Source organism: Bison bison, unplaced genomic scaffold (genome assembly GCF_000754665.1).
Source record: "Bison bison bison isolate TAMUID 2011002044 unplaced genomic scaffold, Bison_UMD1.0 scf7180017864158, whole genome shotgun sequence".
In the NCBI taxonomy this organism is placed as follows: domain Eukaryota; kingdom Metazoa; phylum Chordata; class Mammalia; order Artiodactyla; family Bovidae; genus Bison; species Bison bison.
This window is the reverse complement of record NW_011494730.1, coordinates 3077727-3098269: the sequence shown is the minus strand read 5'-3', so window position 1 is coordinate 3098269 and position 20543 is coordinate 3077727. Positions and strand designations below refer to the sequence as shown.

Below are 20543 nucleotides of genomic sequence, written 5' to 3'. Positions count from 1 at the left end.
GAAACTTTCCAGTAGGGGGTAGAACAGGTGGCAAAGGGACCTCTGGCTGCAGGTCTAGGCGCCAAGGGGACCACATCCCTGGAAGCCACAGTTGCAGGGGACAGGGGAGGGGGAGGGGAGGGAAGGCGTGCTTACCAAAGGGAGGAGCCTTCGGTCCCCGTGACTTCCAGGAAGTCGTAACCGTCCTCCAGCTGGAAGTCAATAAAGACCAGGGCGATGGTGTCCCCCAGCTCGGCCAGGATGGTCCAGGTGCAGTCGGCGTTGTTGTGGTACTCCGAGGGGAAGTGCGGGCTGGAGATGATGCCGCTCTGGCCCCGCAGGGTCCCACCGCATGCATCGTCCGCTGTGGGCAGACACAAGAGGCTCATGTGAGTCCAGGTCCTGGTACTTAATCGTGTACTGCATGCATGAGAGGCAGAGAGGACCCTGGGACATGACCTGCAGAGAGCATGTGCCACAAACTTCCAGAGCCCTGTTCGTGCACCAGACCCTGTTCTGAGAATTTTAGTTCTTCTTCTTCTCATTGAACAGATGAGGAAACCAAGGCACAGGGAGGTAAAGCAACCTGCCTGAGGTCACACAGCCAATGAGCTAGGTCAGTGAGCTGGGTGAACTCTGCCTGGTGGAGCACGTTTCTAGCTACTACACCACAGTGTTGCGCAATGACCAAGAAAAAAGGAGAAATCAGTTATCACACTTATTTCCACGGTCATGACTGTGGTGACCAGGACCTTTTCCCCTACCAGATCCTAGGAAACTTCGGATGTGGAAGTGAAAGTGTTAGTCGCTCAGTCACGTCCGACTCTTTGGGACCCCATGGATGGTAGACTGCCAGGCTGCTCAGTCCATGGAATTAACCAGGCAGGAATACTGGAGTGGGTTGCTATTTGCTTCTCCAGGGGAATCCTGCCAGCCCAGGGATCGAACCTGGGTCTCCTGCATCTCAGGCGGACTCTTTACTGCCTGAGCTACCAGGGAAGCTCTTGGATGTAATGGAACTAAATGAAAGCTCATCACAGTACCCTCAGGGCAAAACTCAAAGGGCATTCACAGCCTGGCCAGACCTCTGCAATGTTCCCTCCTGCTCCTCGGGCCCAGGTCAGCTCGGTTCGAGTGCTGGGCGTGGTCACACCTCCTGGGCTTTGCTCACACCACACCATCTGTCTAGGGTACCCCTGGTCCAGAGGAAGTCTTCCGATGCTTTGAGATCCAACTGCAGTACCACTTCTCAGGAAAGCCTCATCCCCCATGCTTTTAATAGCTGCTCCCTTCTCTGTGCTCCTGCAGCAGAGTGTGTGACTTCAGACATCGTACTTGGCACTGTGTGAGTGACCTGTCACATGTCTGTCTGCCACTCTAGGTTCTGAACTTGCTGGAAATCCCAAGGGCAGGGACCATGTCTTCCTCATCCGCACAGCACATCCTGATGGAATCACTGCTCCAGCCCACATCCCAGCTGAGACTTGATATGCAGAAACAATGATCCCAAGACATGCTCTGATATGTAATAGTTAAGAACACTGGCTTTCCAATTTTTGCACAGCTCAGTGTGCACCCCTCCCCTGCAGCTTATAGCTGGGTGGCTTAGTGGAAGTTAACCAGATTTCCTAAGCCTGCCCTCCTGGAGCTTGTATGCAAGTGGTGGGGGTGGTTTAGTCGCTATGTCCAACTCTCGTGACCCCATGAACTGTAGCCCACCAGGTCCCTCCTCCATGGGATTTCCCAGGCAATAATACTGGAGTGGGTTGCCATTTCATTCTCCAAGGGATCTTCCCCACCCAGGGATCAAAACTGCATGTCCTGTATTGCAGGCAGATTCTTCACCGCTGAGTCACTAGGGAAGCCCCTGTGTGCAAGTAAGGGATAGTAATCCACTTAGCAAAAGCTGTATTAGAGATGTGGACTAAATTATAAAGAAAGGAAAAATGTAATATCAGGATTCAAATGTGTATCAGAGGCAGCAGAGTAACAGTAACCAAAATTACTATTTATTAAGCACTTACACGGTGCCATGTGCTACGCTAACTATTCTACATATTTCATGACTCTATGAAATATCATTCCCATTTTACAGGTAAAGAAACCAAGGCACAGAGAGTTTCAGTTATTTGCCAAAGGTACAGCTTACAGTAATTAAAGGAGCTGGGATTTTTAAGCCCAACAGTCTAATTTCAGGGCCAATGCTCTTAACCAACACTCCCTTATCTCGCAGGAGTACAATTCACACTTTGAGGACAGAGATAAAGTAGCACATTACTTTGCTTGGGTGAGTCAGTTTGGGAAAGCTTAACAGAGGCAGTACTGTTAGGGCAGGGTTTTGAAGAATGAATCGGAGTTCACTACATAGAGAAGAAATGGAAGGGCATTGAACAGAAAAGAGAACCAGAGGTCATAACCATGGAAGCACCCAGCCACAAGGCAGATCTAAGATGAGTCGATCGAGATGGTCTATCTAGAACAGAGTGAACAGAGAGGAATGATGGCATATGGCGGAGGAGCCATATGACAGAGAACACTGGGCTCCGAAAGATTGGAAGCAGTGGGCTGTATTGGAAAGAAACTGGATTTTAGGGTCAGGAAGGTCTAGACTTGAATTTGGGTTTCACAGTTCGCCAGCCCATGGGACCTTGGGTGATTTATTTCTCTAAGCTTCATTCTGCTTCTCTGCAGAATGGTTTCTTGTGACAGCTGAATGGGATAATGAATATGACAGTACCGAGCATCAGCCAGTGACAGGCATGTGCTAGATGCCCAACTAAAGGCAAATCCTCCCTTTCCTTCAACTTCATCTTGTGGATCAAAGACAGTGAGGAAACAGGATTAAATCTGCATCTTAGAAAGACCACTGTGGCATAGACGAGGTCTGAGCTGGGGCAGTGGGCAGGATGCTCTCAGTAGCACAGTCACCAGTCAAGGTAAGGTCAGATGAGATCCGAGCTAAAGGACCTGAGGAGGGTGGGAGTTGGACCTGCTTGACAGCTAGTGAAGAAGCAGAATCTACAGGACTAGCAGTCGGGGGGCATGAATGAACCCCAAGCTTCAGGCACGAGCATCTGGAGGGACAAAAGATGCCACTTCCTGCGTCAGGGGACCCAGGAGGAGGGGGGCACCTTGTGGTGTGGGAGGCAGGCAGTTTTGGACACCACGGGGTAGAGTGTGTGCAGGGGGCATCCCAGCGGAGAGAGAGAGCTGACAGCTGGATACACAGAAGCAGTGTGGGATGGAGATAAAAGCAGGTTTATTCAGAAGTCCTGAACTATCCTTACTAATGTCATTCTACAGGGTTAAGGTCTATTCAAGACAATGAGCCCATTTCTTCTTTCTTTTTTATATTTTTGGCCATGCCATGCAGCATGTGGGATTCTAGTCCACTGACCAGGGATCAGACCTGTTCCTCCTGCAGTGGAAGTGTAGAGTCTCAACCTCTGGGCCGCCAGGGAAGTCCTAAGAACGAGCCCATTCTTAAATGTTCAGCTCCTTGGTATGTATGAGCACAGAAATGAAGGCGTCTCACTCAGTAGGTACTCAGCAAAGTTTCCCTCCCACACTCAATAGGTGGGCAGCTACTGTGTGCTAGACACTGGGCCAGGACCAGCGCTACATCATGAAAAGCATGATCTCATCCCTGCCCGGAGAGCTTCTCTGAGTGGGGGTAGCCAGGCAAACCCGCAGTGGCTCCTAGGACTGTTATAACCAAGGCATCAGAGCACAGTGACAGCTGAGGGGACTTAAGAAGGCTTCATGCAAGAGGCAACATTTGTGTTGAGATATCCATTCATTCATTCAATAAACATTTACTGAGTATCTATATGTGTCAGGCACTGTTCTAGGTACAAAGGATTCATCTGCAAATAAAATTCCTACCCTCGTGAAGCTGACATTCCAGTCGGAAGAAAACAGACAATACTCAAGATAAATAAGTAAACTTCTTCCCTAAGTAAACTTCTTTCCCAGCAGTAAAGAATCCACCTGCCAATGCAGGAGATGAGGCTTCAATCACGGGTTTGATCCCTGGGTCAGAAGATTTCCCTGGAGAAGGAAATTGCAACCCACTCCAGTATTTTTGCCTGGGAAAGCCCATGGACAGAGGAGCCTGGTGGGATGGCAAAAGGGTCGGACACGACTGAGCGACTAAGCAACAGACAATGGTAAGTGAAGTGGTGATCAATGCAGAAGGAGGATGGGAGGACCTTGCACTAGAAGTGGGGGTGTGGACATTGCATAAAAGGGGTCAGAGAAGGCCTCACTGAGAAAATGACATTTAAACCAAGACCTGGGGGAGGCAGATGGGAAGCCCGGTGATTATCTAGAGGAACAGCATTCGAGATAGAACAGCAAATGCAAAGGCTCTGGTGTGCAGAGGCCTGGCACTGTTGAAGAGCATCAAGAAACCCAAGGGATGGCACTCTGGGAGTAAGGAGGGGAGGGGCAGGGATAGGGCCCCATGGGGGACCTTTGAGGCCACTGCTAGGTCTTGGTGTTTTATTGGAATGAGATGAGAAGTCAGTGGCAGGTTCTGAGCAGAAGACCTCATCTGATTGGTGTATTAACAGGATCCCTTGAGCTGCTGTGTAGACAACAGACCAAAGAGGAAGAGGGCAGAAGCAAGGGGCTTGTAGAGGCTACTTCAGTGATTTAGGAAAGAGATGTTGTTGGCTTGGGCCAGGTGGTACTGGGGAGATGGAGTCAATGTCTGGCTGCGTTTTGAATGCTGAGCTGGTGGGATTGAGGGCTGACTGCCTGGTAGGATCAGGCCAAAGGGTGTCCTAGGCAGAGGAAAGGCAGAAGCAAGGCAGCTGCAGAGGCACATGTGGCATTTAGAGGCATAGTTAGGATTGTCGGAACTCAAAGGGCAACACAGAGATGGCAGAGCTGGGTGGGTGGGAAGGAAGGGCTGCCTGGTGAAGGGCCTCGGATGCCACGTGAAGGCCTGCGGTTCTGTTCTCCTCATTTCCTCCCTTTTTTTCCTGCTCCCTCCAATCCAGGTGACCCGCCCCCATAAAGGAGGGTGGGAGGAAATGTAGACACATTTGCTTTGCTCGGTTTTAAATCGAGTTTTCCTGGTGCTGTTTGTTGTATCCAGTTGCACAGTATTTCCTGGGTATCACTCTGGCAGAAGCCTGTGAAGTCTGACATCCAAGGCAGAGTTTGTCTCCTTAACTTCACCATGACCAGCACCAGGGAGATAAGCCCCAGGAGCCAGCCAGCAAGCGGGAGATTTGTCAGCATTGCTCCCAGCAAGCGCGGGGCCTGTGGGCTGCAAGAGTCCCACACTGGCCCTGTCTACCCCAGGTGTGAGTGTCTACACCCTTAGCCACAGTGGCTTCATCTTGACTCCACTGAAGGTTAGGAAAATCATGGTCAAAGAAGAAACACTTAGCCTGGACCTTGAAAAAGGAATAGGCAAGTGTGGACGGAGAGAAAAGAAAGGGCTTCCCCGCAGAGGAAACAGGGCATTTGAGGGCAAGGCGGGCCCTAATGGGCTTGGTGCACTTGGGAAGTGGGCCACTTTCCTTCCAGGTGAAGGTGTAGGATGCATGAGGTGAACGGTGGGGTGGACGTGGGAAGGGAGGTGGAGGTCCACTCGGAAAGGCCTCAGAGGGCTTGCTAAAGGGAGGGATTCTACCCTGCTGGTGCTGGGTAGACTTGCAGGAGTGTCAGCAGGGAGTGAAAGCCAGGTCTGCTTTAGAAAGTGACTCTGGTCCCTGCATGATGGAAGGATGCTGTGGTTTGGGGGGTGGCAAGGATGATAGGTGGGGAGAAGTAGTGAAGAGAACGCTGAAGAGGCCACTCCCATCGTCAGAGCCTGAACTCTGGGCCACGGGAAAGAGAAAGAGCAGAAGAGATTCAAGAGCGAGTCTGGGGGAAAAACAAGAGGATGCGGCCTCCACTCTGGAGTGGACCGCAAAGGGGAGGAGGAGGGAAAGCGGACCCGGGGGTCTGTAGTGGGCCAACAGCGCTGATGATAGCAGTGATGGGGACGGTGGGGGGAGGGCGCTTCCCCACTCCCAGGCCGAGGGTGAGCGCAGAAGAGGCTGAAAAGTGGCCATGCACGTGGGCGGGGGGCACCCTGGAGAGGACCCGGAGCCTGGAGCCCAAGAGGCTGGGAGTGGCCAGTCTCCACGGGAGCGGAGAAGGCTGGGAAGAGAAGCAATACTTCATAGGCAGCAGACAGAAGCAGAGACTCATGAAAGGAGGCAGAAAAGGAGCAATTGGGTGGATGTTAGAGGGGAAACCCGCAGGTAGAAAGGTGAGGGAGTGGGGCAGGAGCACAGGGACCTTGAGCTGGCCCAGGGGTGTGTGGTCTCCGGCCTCCCTCCTGTCTCCAAGCATCCCTCCTGCTCTTGCCCACCCATTCCTCACACAGAGGCCAGTTCAGTTCAGTTCAGTCCAGTCGCTCAGTCGTGTCCGACTCTTTACGACCTCATGGGCTGCAGCACACCAGGCCTCCCTGTCCATCACCAACTCCCGGAGTCTACTTAAACTCATGTCCATTGAGTTGGTGATGCCATCCAATCATCTCATCCTCTGTCGTCCCCTTCTCCTCCTGCCTTTAATCTTTCCCAGCATCAGGGTCTTTTCAAATGAGTCAGCTCCTCACATCAGGTGGCCAAAGTATTGGAGTTTCAGCTTCAGCATTAGTCCTTCCAATGAATATTCAGGACTGATTTCCTTTATGATGACTGATTGGATCTCCTTGCAGTCCAAGGGACTCTCAAGAGTCTTCTCCAACACCACAGTTCAAAAGCATCAATTCTTTGGTGTTCAGCTTTCTTCACAGTCCAACTCTCTAGTAATCCCAGTAAGAACAGACCTGATGACACCGCGCCCCTCCACAGGAACCTTCGGCAATGCCACTGGCATTCAGGAGAAAGCAGAATCTCCGGGGGCTGACAAGGACCTCACAGGGCCTCCCCTCATACCAGCCGCTCCCCCACCTACTTCCCATAACCAGACTGGCCTCCTCCCAGCTCTTCTGCTGCACCAAGCATCTCCCTGCCCAAGAACCTGTGAAAAGGCTGTTCTCTTTTTCTGGAACCTTCTTCCCTACCTCCTTGGGCCTGGTTGTCCCCTCCTTAGCCTTTAGGTCCCAATCTAAAAGTCATTTCCTCAAGGATGTTTCCAGAAACAGCATACCCCCTCTCCCCATCATATATTTTCAGAGTACCACATACTTTATCATAATTAATTGATCAACTGAGTAATGTATTTAATGTCTAGACAGTAAAATCTGTGAGTGCAGGGTCCATGTCTGTTCTGTCCCCAGCATCTACCACACTTCCTAGTATATAGGAGGCACCCAGTAAATATGTGTTGAACAAATAAATGAAACAGTAAACTGAAGCTCAGAAAGATTCAGCAACTTTCAGAAGGTCATACAGCAGGTGACCAAGTTGGGATTCCAGCCGAGTCTCTCTGGCACCCAGACTATGGTCTCCTCTACTGGGGAAGCTGGTAAAGAATCCGCCTGCTATGTCGGAGACCTGGGTTCAATCCCTGGGTTGGGAAGATCCCCTGGAGAAGGGAAAGGCTACCCACTCCAGTATTCTGGCCTGGAGAATTCCATGGACTATACAGTCCATGGGGTTGCAAAGAGTCGGACACAACTGAGCGACTTTCACTTCAATTCACTTCACTACATCACACCTCCTGAAACTGAGCAGGACCCTGCAGGATCTTTTCAGGGACAGAGCCTCCCCTCTACCCTCCCCCCGACCCTTGGTATCCCCTTCCTTTTGCTTCCTTAGCCTCCTAGGTCTTCTTCCAATTCCAAAGAGTAAATTTAATTAGAAAAGTGAGAAAATGCAGAAACAAAGGAAAAGAGTCAAGGCAGACAAATAATACATCTACATCTGTGTCTCCATTTCTTCTCTGTGAATAGGTTCAGTTCAGTTCAGTCGCTCAGTCGTGTCTGGCTCTTTGCGACCCCAAGAATTGCAGCATGCCAGGCCTCCCTGCCCATCACCATCTCCCGGAGCTCACTCAAACTCACGTCCATCAAGTTGGTGATTCCATCCAGCCATTTCATTCTCTGTCGTCCCCTTCTCCTCCCACCCCCAATCCCTCCCAGCACCAGAGTCTTTTCCAATGAGTCAACTCTTCGCATGAGGTGGCCAAAGTACTGGAGTTTCAGCTTTAGCATCATTCCTTCCAAACTAATTTTCTAGATTCCATATATATGCATTAATATACGATATTTTCCTCTTTCTGATTTACTTCACTCTGTGTAACAGGCTCTAGGTTCATCCACCTTACTTCTACTGACTCAAATTCATCCCCAAATTTCCCAGTTTTAGTCAATGACTTCTAGACTGTGCTGAACTGAAGACTCGGGAATTTGAGACCCTCTGGCTAGAGGCACAAGTCTTCTCTGACGATGGCATCTTTGCTGTTGGCATCTTCCCTGCCTCTTAGGCTCCTCTGACACTCTTGATCCTGCAACATCCAGTTTTGATTGAAGATGCTGTAAAAGTTGTTTGGAGATTTTCTCACACTTTAAACAAGGCATCATATTTCATGGTTACAACCTCAGGTTGTAAAATATAACCTTCCGCTGACACCACACTCCTAAAATATTAATTTACACCTCCTCCTGCTCTGGTGATGGGCGTTCTCCATCGCCATTAAGTCATGTCTATTCTAGGGCGCAGGTGTGTTATGCTGATAGTTGCCTTTCCAAGTTTATGAGTTTATTTATGATCGTCTTTAAGTTCCACTGAAATTTCCTCAATTAACTATAATTTTACAGAACTCTCTCTCAGCCCCCTTTGACGTCTGCTAACTCTCTGGTGACTCACAAATTTCAGGCAGGGATGGAGAAGCTTGTGTCACGCCCCTCCCCACCCTCCACCATCTGAAGCCAACTCCAGAGCACTATCTTGCATGCCTAGAAGCTGTGAGGTCTTCAGCACTGGAGTTCTGTCCATGTCTTCCCTGCTCAGGGCTACTCAGCTTCTGAGAAAAGGAAAATTTCAACTGGTCCCTCTTGGAGAGAAGCTGCCATCTGACAACCCAAGTGCAAGGCTGAGAGAGCCAGGGCATGAGAGCCCCAAAGTCACCAGCAGCGCCCCCCACCCCTTTCCTTCTACTGCGGAGCTCAGTGTCCCTCATCAGCTCCCTCTTCTGGAGGCTCAGAATTCTGCCCTTTTTGTTGTTGTTGTCCAGTGGCTCAGTTATGTCCAACTCTTTGTGACCCCATGGACTGCAGCACGCCAGGCTCCTGTGTCCTCCATCTCCTAGAGTTTGCTCAAATTCATGTCTGTTGAGTCAGTGATGCCATCCAACCATCTCATCCTCTGTCACCCCCTTCTCCTTTTTGCCTTCAATCTTTGCCAGCATCAGGGCCTCTTCCAATGGGTCAGCTCTTCACATCAGGTGCCCCTTTATCCTTGGCTTTATCAAGGACACCCCTTCTTTTTATTTAGTGGGAGTATAACTGCTTTACAATGTTGAGTCAGTCTCTGCTGTACAAGTGTGAACCAGCTGCCCTCTTGCCTGCCCCCCCCGCCCCCCCCCCCCCCCCCGGCCTCTAGATCAGCAGGGAGCACCGAGTTGAGCTCCCTGTGCTGGGCAGCAGCTTCCCTCTAGCTAGCCATTGTATACACGGTAGTGGACCTATGTCGATGCTTCCCTCTCAATTTATCCCCCAAGGACACCTCTTTCTAAATGAAGAAACTGCCAACTGCCCAAGAGCATCGCTGTTTCTGCCACCCCCAGACTCCTTCCATAGACACTACCCCCGAGGTGCCATTCCGAGAGGATGATGTAGAGGGGACACGGTACTCAGTGATGTGCCGCTTCTTTGCTGCACTTTCATTACAGGCCAGATGTCACGGCAGATGCTCCCCTGCATCTGCATTTTCTCATTTGCTTCTCTAACTGCTCAAAGAGACAGGTGTTATGTTATCCACACTTTACAGAGGAGAAAACTGTGGCTCAGAGAGTCTTAAAAACTGGCCAATGGTCACATGGCTACTAAATATTGGGTCCAGGATTCGAATCCAGGATGCTCAGACTCCATGCTGTTATCCACCTCTTTCTCTGCCACTTGGGTCTCGGCCCCTGCGATGCCAGTCCTGACACAGGCTCCTGGAAGCCCCAGACCCCCGAGGGGGTTTTGCGGGTGGGAGAAGCCTCCTCCTGCTCTCCTTCTCTTCTCCTGAGGGGCCTGAGGCAGGGGCTGTGTGCTATCTCCACAGGGAGGGCCCCACCACCCATGCTCAGGTGGAGCTGGGTGAGTTCTTGGGTCAGGTTTCTTCATAGGAAACCCTGGTCCCTCAGACCCTGGCCCCCACCCTTAAGCATCAATGCCCAGCAGAACCACCTTAGGCCCTTCCCTGAGGTTTCTCCTAAGGAGCTTCTGGGACAAGTTCAAGAGGAAGGTCAAAGGGAAACCACAGGAGACGGGGCAGCCCCTGGCCTGGCAGACCCGGGTAGGGGATGTACCTCAGCAGGGACCAGGGTCTTGGGCTCTGACCAAGCTGCAGCAGCTCTGGAAGGAGCAATGCCGCCATGAGTCTCCTGACATGAGTCATAAGCCCCTGTCCTCGTCTGCAGTAGACAGGGGTGGCCAAGATCATGGCTAGTCGGCACACAGACTTGGGTGGAATCCCCTTCCAGCTGTGTGACCACCAGCAACCTCTCCAACCTCAATTGCCTCACTGTAATATCTTAATCTCCTGGGTTTTTTTTTGTGTGTGTGAGGATTAGATAACGTGGGGTCTGGCACCCAGTTTGTGCTTGATACATGCTGGCCAGTGGTGGCCATGGCTATCAGAATCATGACAGCTAGCTGTCACTGAGTCATTACTGTGAACAGGGCCCTCTGCTGCATGCGGAGTGTTTATCAGCTTGAGCCTCCCTTCGCCTTACCAGTTAAGTATGGCTCTTCTTATCATCCACAGGTGAGAAGGCTGGGGCACAGGAAGTTGAGGAGCTAGCCCAGAGTCACTCAGACAGGATTGGAATCCAGGTGATTGGACTCCAGGGCCCATGTTCTGAGTGGTTTTGCTACAGTAACAGTAGTGTTGGCAATAAGTGAAGTGAGAGTGTTAGTCGCTCAGTCATGTCTGACTCTTAGCAACCCCATGGACTGTAGCCCTCCAGGCTCCTCTGTCCATGGACTTCTCCAGGCAAGAATACTGGAGTGGGTAGCCATTCCCTTCTCCATGGGATCTTCCCTACCCAGGATAGAACCCAGGTCTCCTGCACTGCAGGCAGATTCTTTATGGTCTGAGGCACCAGTGATGGCAAAGATGACAGAAGTAGGACCAGCGATCCCAGGGGCAGTGGAGGGACACTGTAGTTAGGAATGTTCTCAGGGAGCCACGGTCCCTGCCAAGGCCGCATGGTCAGAAACACTCAATGTTCATACTACCTGCCGTGGCATTTGGTGCCTGCTGTATGTCGTATAATTGGCTCAGCACAAGGGGGCCCAGCATGCAGTGTCCAGGCCCTCTACGCTATCTCCATCACCATGTTGGCTCTTATCCGTCTCCTGATCTTTCTAGCTCTGAACTGCCTCTAGCCATAGAACTGATACCCTCTACTTGGAGATATCATAGGCATTTCAAACTTGACCTAGACAAAATGAGCTCTCTTGACTGTCTTTAGGGTACACACTTCCTGCTCCCTGCCCCAGTCACCCCCATTTTGGTTACTGGCATCCCCACCCTGCCAGCACTCCAGAAAGAGCCTAGGAGTCAACCTTGACCCCACCAGCACCTGCATTCATTTCATCACAAGGCTGCTGGCTGTGCTCTACACCACAGACCCAGCCTGCCCCCTTCCCTCCATCTCTACCACAGCCACCCTTGACTGAGCTGCATCAGCTCCAGCCCGCACACCGCAGCAGCTGCCTCCTAACTGGCATCCCAGTTTGGCCTCTTGCCAACTAAAAGCTCTCTCCCTTGTATCATCCAATTTTTTTTAAAATCAGTTCAATTGTGCCACTCCTCTGCAGAAAGCTCTTCCCTGGCGACCTCCTGAACTTTGAATCAAACCCAAACTTCTTGTCCCAAACTTGTCCACAGCCCCATCCACTCCCCTCGTCTCCTCCCCTGACTCTACACTGCCCCATGGACTGGTTTTCTCTTCTTCTAACATGTCAAGCTCTCTCCCACCTGAGGGTCTTGCATCTGCGATTCCTTTCCCCAGGTCTTCACACAATAGGCTCCTTCTTGTCATTCAGGCATGCTAAGTCACTTCAGCCAAGTCCGACGCTATGCAACCATATAGACTACAGACTGCCAGGCTCCTCTGTCCATGGGATTCTCCAGGCAAGAATACTGGAGTGGATTGGTACACCCTCCTCCAGCAGATCTTTCCAACCGAGGGATTGAACCCACTTCTCTTGATATCTCCTGCACTGGCAGGCGGGTTCTTTACCACTAGCACCATCTGGGAAGCCCTGTCTTACAGGACACAGTTCAAATGTCACCTCCCAAGAGTCCTCTCCTGACAGCTCCCTTCCTTGTCACTGGCTATTTCATCTCCCTCATAGTTCCAATGGTAATCTGAAAACTGTTTCTTTGACTTTTGTCTGTTTCTGCCCCCCAGATGCTAAAGGGTATCCAAGTCTATGCCCCAACCAGTAACGCTGAAGAAGCTGAAGTTGAATGGTTCTATGAAGACCTACAAGAACTTTTAGAACTAACACCCCAAAAAAGATGTCCTTTTCATTATAAGGGACTGGAATGCAAAAGTAGGAAGTCAAGAAACGCCTGGAGTAACAGGCAAATTTGGCCTTGGAATACGGAATGAAGCAGGGCAAAGACTAATAGAGTTTTGCCAAGAAAATGCACTGGTCATAACAAACACCCTCTTCCAACAACACAAGAGAAGATTCTACACATGGACATCACCAGATGGTCAATACCGAAATCAGATTGATTATATTCTTTGCAGCCAAAGATGGAGAAGCTCTATACAGTCAGCAAAAATAAGACCAGGAGCTGACTGTGGCTCAGATCATGAACTCCTTATTGCCAAATTCAGACTGAAATTGAAGAAAGTAGGGAAAACCACTAGACCATTCAGGTATGACCTAAATCAAATCCCTTATGATTATACAGTGGAAGTGAGAAATAGATTTAAGGGCCTAGATCTGATAAATAGAGTGCCTGATGAACTATGGAATGAGGTTCATGACATTGTACAGGAGACAGGGATCAAGACCATCCCCATGGAAAAGAAATGCAAAAAGCAAAATGGCTGTCTGGGGAGGCCTTACAAATAACTGTGAAAAGAAGAGAAGTGAAAAGCAAAGGAGAAAAGGAAAGATATAAGCATCTGAATGCAGAGTTCCAAAGAATAGCAAGGAGAGATAAGAAAGCCTTCTTCAGCGATCAATGCAAAGAAATAGAGGAAAACAACAGAATGGGAAAGACTAGAGATCTCTTCAAGAAAATCAGAGATACCAAAGGAACATTTCATGTAAAGATGCGCTCGATAAAGGACAGAAATGGTATGGACCTAACAGAAGCAGAAGATATTAAGAAGAGATGGCAAGAATACACAGAAGAACTGTACAAAAAAGAGCTTCATGACCCAGATAATCACGATGGTGTGATCACTCACCTAGAGCCAGACATCCTGGAATGTGAAGTCAAGTGGGCCTTAGAAAGCATCACTACGAACAAAGCTAGTGGAGGTGATGGAAATCCAGTTGAGCTATTTCAAATCCTGAAGGATGATGCTGTGAAAGTGCTGCACTCAATATGCCAGCAAATTTGGAAATCTCAGCAGTGGCCACAGGACTGGAAAAGGTCAGTTTTCATTCCAATCCCAAGAAAGGCAATGCCAAAAAATGCTCAAACTACTGCACAATTGCACTCATCTCACTTGCTAGTAAAGTAATGCTCAAAATTCTCCAAGCCAGGCTTCAGCAATATGTGAACCGTGAACTTCCTGATGTTCAAGCTGGTTTTAGAAAAGGCAGAGGAACCAGAGATCAAATTGCCAACATCCTCTGGATCATGGAAAAAGCAAGAGAGTTCCAGAAAAACGTCTATTTCTGCTGTATTGACTATGCCAAAGCCTTTGACTGCGTGGATCACAATAAGCTGTGGAAAATTCTGAAAGAGATGGGAAGACCAGACCACCTGACCTGCCTCTTGAGAAACCTATATGCAGGTCAGGAAGCAACAGTTAGAACTGGACATGGAACAACAGACTGGTTCCAAATAGGAAAAGGAGTACGTCAAGGCTGTATATTGTCACCCTGATTATTTAACTTACATGCAGAGTACATCATGAGAAATGGGCTGGAAGAAGCACAAACTGGAATCAAGATTGCCAGGAGAAATATCAATAACCTCAGATATGCAGATGACACCACCCTTATGGCAGAAAGTGAAGAGGAACTAAAAAGCCCCTTGATGAAAGTAAAAGAGGAGACTGAAAAAGTTGGCTTAAAGCTCAACAGTCAGAAAACGAAGATCATGGCATCCAGTCCCATCACTTCATGGAAAATAGATGGAGAAACAATGGAAACAGTGTCAGACTTTATTTTTGGGGGCTCCAAAATCACTGCAGATGGTGACTGCAGCCATGAAATTAAAAGACGTTTACTCCTTGCAAGGAAAGTTATGACCAACCTAGATAGCATTTCAAAAGCAGAGACATTACTTTGCCAACAAAGGTCTATCTAGTCAAGGTTATGGTTTTTCCAGTGGTTATGTATGGATGTGAGAGTTGGACTGTGAAGAAGGCTGAGCACCAAAGACTTGATGCTTTTGAACTGTGGTGTTGGAGAAGACTCTTGAGAGTCCCTTGGACTGCAAGGAGATCCAACCAGTCCATTGTGAAGGAGATCAGCTCTGGGTGTTCTTTGGAAGCAATGATGCTAAAGCTGAAACTCCAGTACTGTGGCCACCTCATGCGAAGAGTTGAGTCATTGGAAAAGACTGATGCTGGGAGAGATTGGGGGCCAGAGGAGAAGGGGATGACAGAGGATGAGATGGCTGGATGGCATCACTGACTTGATGGACGTGAGTCTGGGTGAACTCTGGGAGTTGGTGATGGACAGGGAGGCCTGGCGTGCTGCGATTCATGGGGTCGCAAAGAGTCGGACACGACTGAGTGACTGAACTGAACTAAACTGAACTGAAACTCTATGAGCTCATGGAACTTGGTCTGACTTCTTCATCACTGCAGTTCTCTGCATCTAGAACAGTATCTGGCACTTAACAAGAATTTAATAAATAAAGATTGAGTCAGTGACTGGCTAGCACAGAGTAGGTACTCAATCAAAAGTTAAATTAATCCTGGGACTTCCTTGGAGGTCCAGTGGTTAAGACTTTGTCTTCCAACACAGGGGCTGTGGGTTCGATGCCTGAATGAGAAGCTAAGGTTCCACATGCCTCATGGCTAAAAAATCAAAACATAAAACAGAAGCAATTTTATAACAAATTCAATAAAGACTTAAAAAAAAAGGTCCATGTCAAAAAAAGTCTTTTAAAAAAGTTGTTAAATGCTGAGTGAATGAATGTGTACACAATCACCCTTTAAGGCTACTATTCATGTCCTGGCTTTAAGATTTAGGCTTGGCGGCAGGCCAGTGACCCACAGCTCTGAGCTGGCATGGCTAGAGTTGAATGTAGGTTTGAATCCATGCTCTCTATTCCTGACATTCTGCTTCTGTCTCATATTTTGCAGGTTCCTCTCCCTGGATCCAGAACATTTGGAATACAGTGGGGCACTAGCCACCCAGGCTGCTGTAGACCAAATGCCCAACTCCCTGGGTTTGGGGGCAGCCTGGACTTGGACCTCAGAGACCAAGTCTTTCTTGTTCAGGCTGCTTTCTTTCTGCCATCTGCCTCTCAGTCCCCAGAGCATATGAACCCCTTTCTTTCCCTCATGCAGCCCTATTTGATCCAGGGCCGATGCACCTCACAGAGGCCCATTGCTGAGATCCACATAGTCTTCCTTGTGAATCAGAAAGGTTCAACAAGGTTTAGGGCTCCCAAGGACATCTGCCTTTGAAAAGATGCTCCCAAATAACACAAATTGAAGGGAAATCTTGCCTCCTTCCCTTTGCCAGCTGGGCCAAGCCTTGATGGCTAGTAGCCTTGGGATGGGCCTCCTGAGAGGTCAGACTCACATCTGCTCTGCCCCCAGGCCCCAGTTGGTCCCTGTCCCCTCTTGGTCTGGGCTGTGTCTCCAAGTCTTTCTTTCAGCTAGGTGGGTGGCATATACTGTTTGAGGCAGAGGTACACCACCCTTCAACATGCTCTGTGAAGCTTTGGACCCAAAGAGCTCATGTCACTCCAAGCTGCTGGGCAGGTGGGCTAACCCAGGCCAGTAATTTCTCCTTTGGGTTCGTAGGCCTACATAATCCTGATGGTGAATTAGACCCATCCAGTCATCCATTCATGCAGCAAGTATTTACGGACCACTGCCCAGTGGATGAAGTTAATCCACTCACAGATGCCATCCCCAGAGAGTTCTATGAGAGAGGAAGAAAGGCCAAAAGGCTTTAATCCTCCTCAAGTCTGAATCCATGAACTCTGGCAAGACTGTGGCTTCCGGCGTCCAGCACACATGAGAAGCACCCTTCTCTGTTCCTTTTGGTTTGGCCTCCTAAGAAAATCACTTGGTTTGGAAAATCACTTACAGAAAATCATGGACATTATTGGGAATGCTTCTTAGCTCTTCATGTACCATGTAGTGAAATAGAATAATGGACCCCCAAAGCATAGGGAATGGGGGGCTCTGGGGGCTCCGAGAATGGGACAGTGTTTTGTTCCCCCCGCCCCAGTTTTGAACAGAGCCTCGTCTCAGCCCCCTTGGGCCCTCAGGAATCTCCGAGGCTTGAAGCCCTCCTGAAAGTAAGATTTCACATGCTTGGCTGACTTCCCTAGACTGTGTGTTCTGGAAGGGAGCATTTCTGATGTGGCTAATTGCAAGCTACTTAGAAATGACTTAGAAAGATCGGTCTGGGACTCCTTCCAGAAGGGTCTTGTGCTCCATGCTAAGGAATCTGAACTTGACCCTGTCAGTGATAAAGAGCCACTGGCAGAAATCTAAGCATGAAGTGATGCTGTCAGATCTGTGTCTTAGGAAGTTCACTCCTGCAGTGGAGAATGAATTGGGATGTGTGCGGTGAGAGGGCTGGAGGGCTGGAGATCCTCTGCAGTGAGACGGTGAGAGCTGAGAGAGCCTGGACCATCAGCAGCGGGTCCCCTGAAAAGCAGCAGAGGTGTGGAGGGGAAGGTCAGCACAGAGAAGGATTTGTCAGGACTAAGGATGTTGGGAGCAAAAAGGGTGAGGAGTGTTAGATGCCCCTGGCACGTCTGCTTTGGCCACCTTGAATGGTGACACTCATCACCGAGTTGGGGAGTGCAAAAAAAAAAAAAGAGTAGGTTCAGGAAAATAGGAAGTGTTAGGTTGGGAAATGCCTCATTTGAAGGAAGGGGTTCAGGAGAGTTTGATATAATTGTGGGCTAGACGCTTAGGACAGAGGGAGGGTTGGAGATCAAAGTGTCACTTCAAGCAACAGCCCTAGTGGGCTTCCTCAATGGCTCAGTGGATAAAGAATCCATCTGCAATGCAGGAGACACAGGAGATGCAGGTTCGATCCCTGGGTTAGGAAGATCCTTTGAAGAAGGAAATGGCAACCCACTCCAGTATTCCTGCCTAGGAAATCCCATTGACAGAAGAGCCTGGTGGGCTATAGTCCATGGGGTCACAAAGAGTCAGACATGACTGAGTGACTAAGCACACACAGCACAGTGGATGAAAAACTCCAAGAGATGCAAGAAGTTCCCCGTGAGGAGGCCATTTAAGGGGAAGATGGGGAGAAAAGCCAGTGGAAAAGAAAGAGGGGAAGAATTATCATCATCTGAGAGGCTGAACAGGAGTCAGGAGTGAGCTGGGGTGAGTTGTGCCCCCTAAAGGCTCTGCACACCCATGAATTACTGCTGTGATGTGAGCACTTGGGGAGAACCATGACCCCAGCCCACTCCATCCACGGGAAGACCAGCCAAGAGTTGGCCATGACTGAGCACCCGCACACACACACGTAGGTAGAATCTAAAAAGAGTGATATAAATGAATTCATTAAAACAAAACAAAACAAAACAGACTGACAGATGAAGCAAACAGATTTATGGTTACCAAAGGGGAAGCCAGGGGTGGGGGAGGATACATTTGGAGTTTAGGATTAATAGGCATATACTATTACTTATAAAATAGATAAATAACTAGGTCTTACTCTATAGCACAGGGAACTATTAATACGTTCAACACCATGTAATAACCTATAATGGAAAATAATCTGAAAAGGAATATATATAGATATATGTACATCTGAATCACTTTGAAAATGACAGTCGCTCAGTCGTGTCTTACTCTTTGTGACCCCATGGACTACACAGTCATGGAATTCTCCAGGCCAGAATACTGGAGTGGGTAGCCTACCCCTTCTCCAGTGGATCTTCCTGACCCAGGAATCGAACCGGGGTATCCTGCATTGCAGGCTGATTCTTTACCAACTGAGCTGTCAGGGAAGCCTGGATCACTTTGTTGTGCACCTAAACCTAACATGACATTGTAAGTCAGCTAGTCTTCCATTAAAAAAAAAAAACAGGAAGAATATGGGAAGGGAATATTTGAAAATCATGGTGAAAACAGGCAAATTTTGTTTCTTTAGTCTTTTCTGTATTTGCTAAGATCACTTAAAATGATCATGTGCTATTTTTGTCATCAGATAAGAGGCATGAGAAATTATCTTAGAAATAAGCTTGATTATTGTGGGGAGAGGGAGAAATAGGCTAAGAAAAGAGTGATCAACTGTCTCAGATTGCCTGGAACTGAGGGGGGGGCGCTGTCCATGATGCAGGATTCTGGGAGCTATGAAATGGGAATGTGCTGGGGAAACCAGGACAAGCTGGTCATCCCAGCCAGGAGGCTGAGGTCAACGTAGTGCTGAAGGGAGGTGGGGCTTCTTGGGGGGCAGTGTTGGGGTAAAGAGGTTCTGAGCATATTTGAAGGCTGAGAGGAGGATACCATAAAACAGAGAGAGGGGCTGAATTTAAAGAAAAGAGAGAAGAACTGCCAGGGTGAGGTCAGGGGGAAAGCAGCTGGGAGAGAGCCATTCACGGGAGACAGGTCGGTAACAAGAAGAGAAACGATGTCTCTTCTAAGACAGGAGGGCATGAGAGGAGGGCAGACCAGCTAAAAATAAATTTGCTGACGTGGAGGAAGGAGGTTGAGAGAGTACACACTTGAGGGCTAGGAGGTCTGATGAAGCCTAAAAGCCCCCAGAACACGTGGGACCCCTGAGGACTCTGGGTGGCTCTAAGACACATGCTTCCCGTAGTGGGGACCCCACCTTCCGCTGGAGCAGATGGAGACTGGCTCCCACTGGAAGGTCCAGCAGGCCTCCCAGGGGCCATCCATCCCTTAGACCCACCCTGGCCACCTACCTCGGCAGGAGGGCAGCGGGAAGTCCCACGTGGCACTGTTCTCAGAGCCAGCGTGGCAGGTGAGCACAGCGTGGCCCTCCAGGAAGAAGCCGGGGTTGCAGCTGTAGCGGACCTTGTCACCGAGGTTGAAGGTAGAGCCCTGCTGGACGCCGTTGGGCAGCCGCCCGGGGTTCCCACACGTGTGGCTGGGGAGCACTGTGAGCAGAAAGAGAGATGCAGCCCGTGAACGGGGCTCCAGCCCTGAACCCTGCCTCCGAGCGCCACCTCCGGTGGTGACCCTCCTCCGACCCTCCTCCCCAAGCCTCCTCTGTTCCCTAGGACAGGACTGCCACCCTCCCGGCTGCCGGGGCCCTGAGTACTCACAGGGGTCATGTGTTCAAAAGGAGCCCCAAGTGCAATTTATTCCCAGACATCCAGGTTTCCTGCCCTTTCTCATAAGCAGCCCTGGGTGTGAAGTATGTTTGAAGCTGTGGGTCAGTTCAATCAGTTACAGCTCTATCCTGCCTTCACCACTCAGTGCCATTTTATCTGTTGCTATAAAAGGTTTTCATGTCCTCCTCCAAGGAACAGAGAACCCAAACAACAAATGCTTGCCTGAATTGTTTTCCAGGAATTTGTGTCTGGTTGAGCTGATTAAGACTAAATAACACCACCCACTTTCTCACTGGGCATGTGTGAGTGAACACTCGGTGACCATTTGATGTCAGAGGGCTGAAAAACTCTACCCTCAGAGGGTGCTAAGTGCCCTCAAAACATGCAGAGGCCTGTAGCTTAGTTACACGTGTGCAGAAGGATGATCACTGCACCTTTAGCCAATCACCTTTCCCCATGCTCCCCAAGCCTCAGACCACCTTGCTTCTCTAGTCTCTATCCCACAAATATCCTGAGGCCTTTGCCTTTGAATTAAAAGACACTTACTCCTTGGAAGAAAAGTTATGACCAAGCTAGACAGCATATTAAAAAGCAGAGACATTACTTTGTCAACAAAGGTCTGTCTAGTCAAGGCTATGGTTTTTCCAGTAGTCATGTATGGATGTGAGAGATGGACTATAAAGAAAGCTGAGCATAGAAGAATTGATGCTTTTGAACTGCAGTGTTGGAGAAGACTCTTGAGAG

General features: G+C 49.4%; 1 protein-coding gene across 1 annotated transcript in view; it reads right to left on the bottom strand.

Annotated features, from left to right (window-relative positions):
• CSMD2 (CUB and Sushi multiple domains 2) overlaps positions 1 to 20543 on the bottom strand; it is a 655591-nt gene that overhangs the window by 425234 nt on the left and 209814 nt on the right. The window contains exons 5-6 of the mRNA XM_010841252.1: positions 19428 to 19622; positions 136 to 343 (exon numbers count right to left, since the gene is read on the bottom strand). Of these exons, the coding sequence (XP_010839554.1) occupies positions 136 to 343; positions 19428 to 19622 (403 nt within the window). The remainder of the gene's footprint in view (positions 1 to 135; positions 344 to 19427; positions 19623 to 20543) is intronic.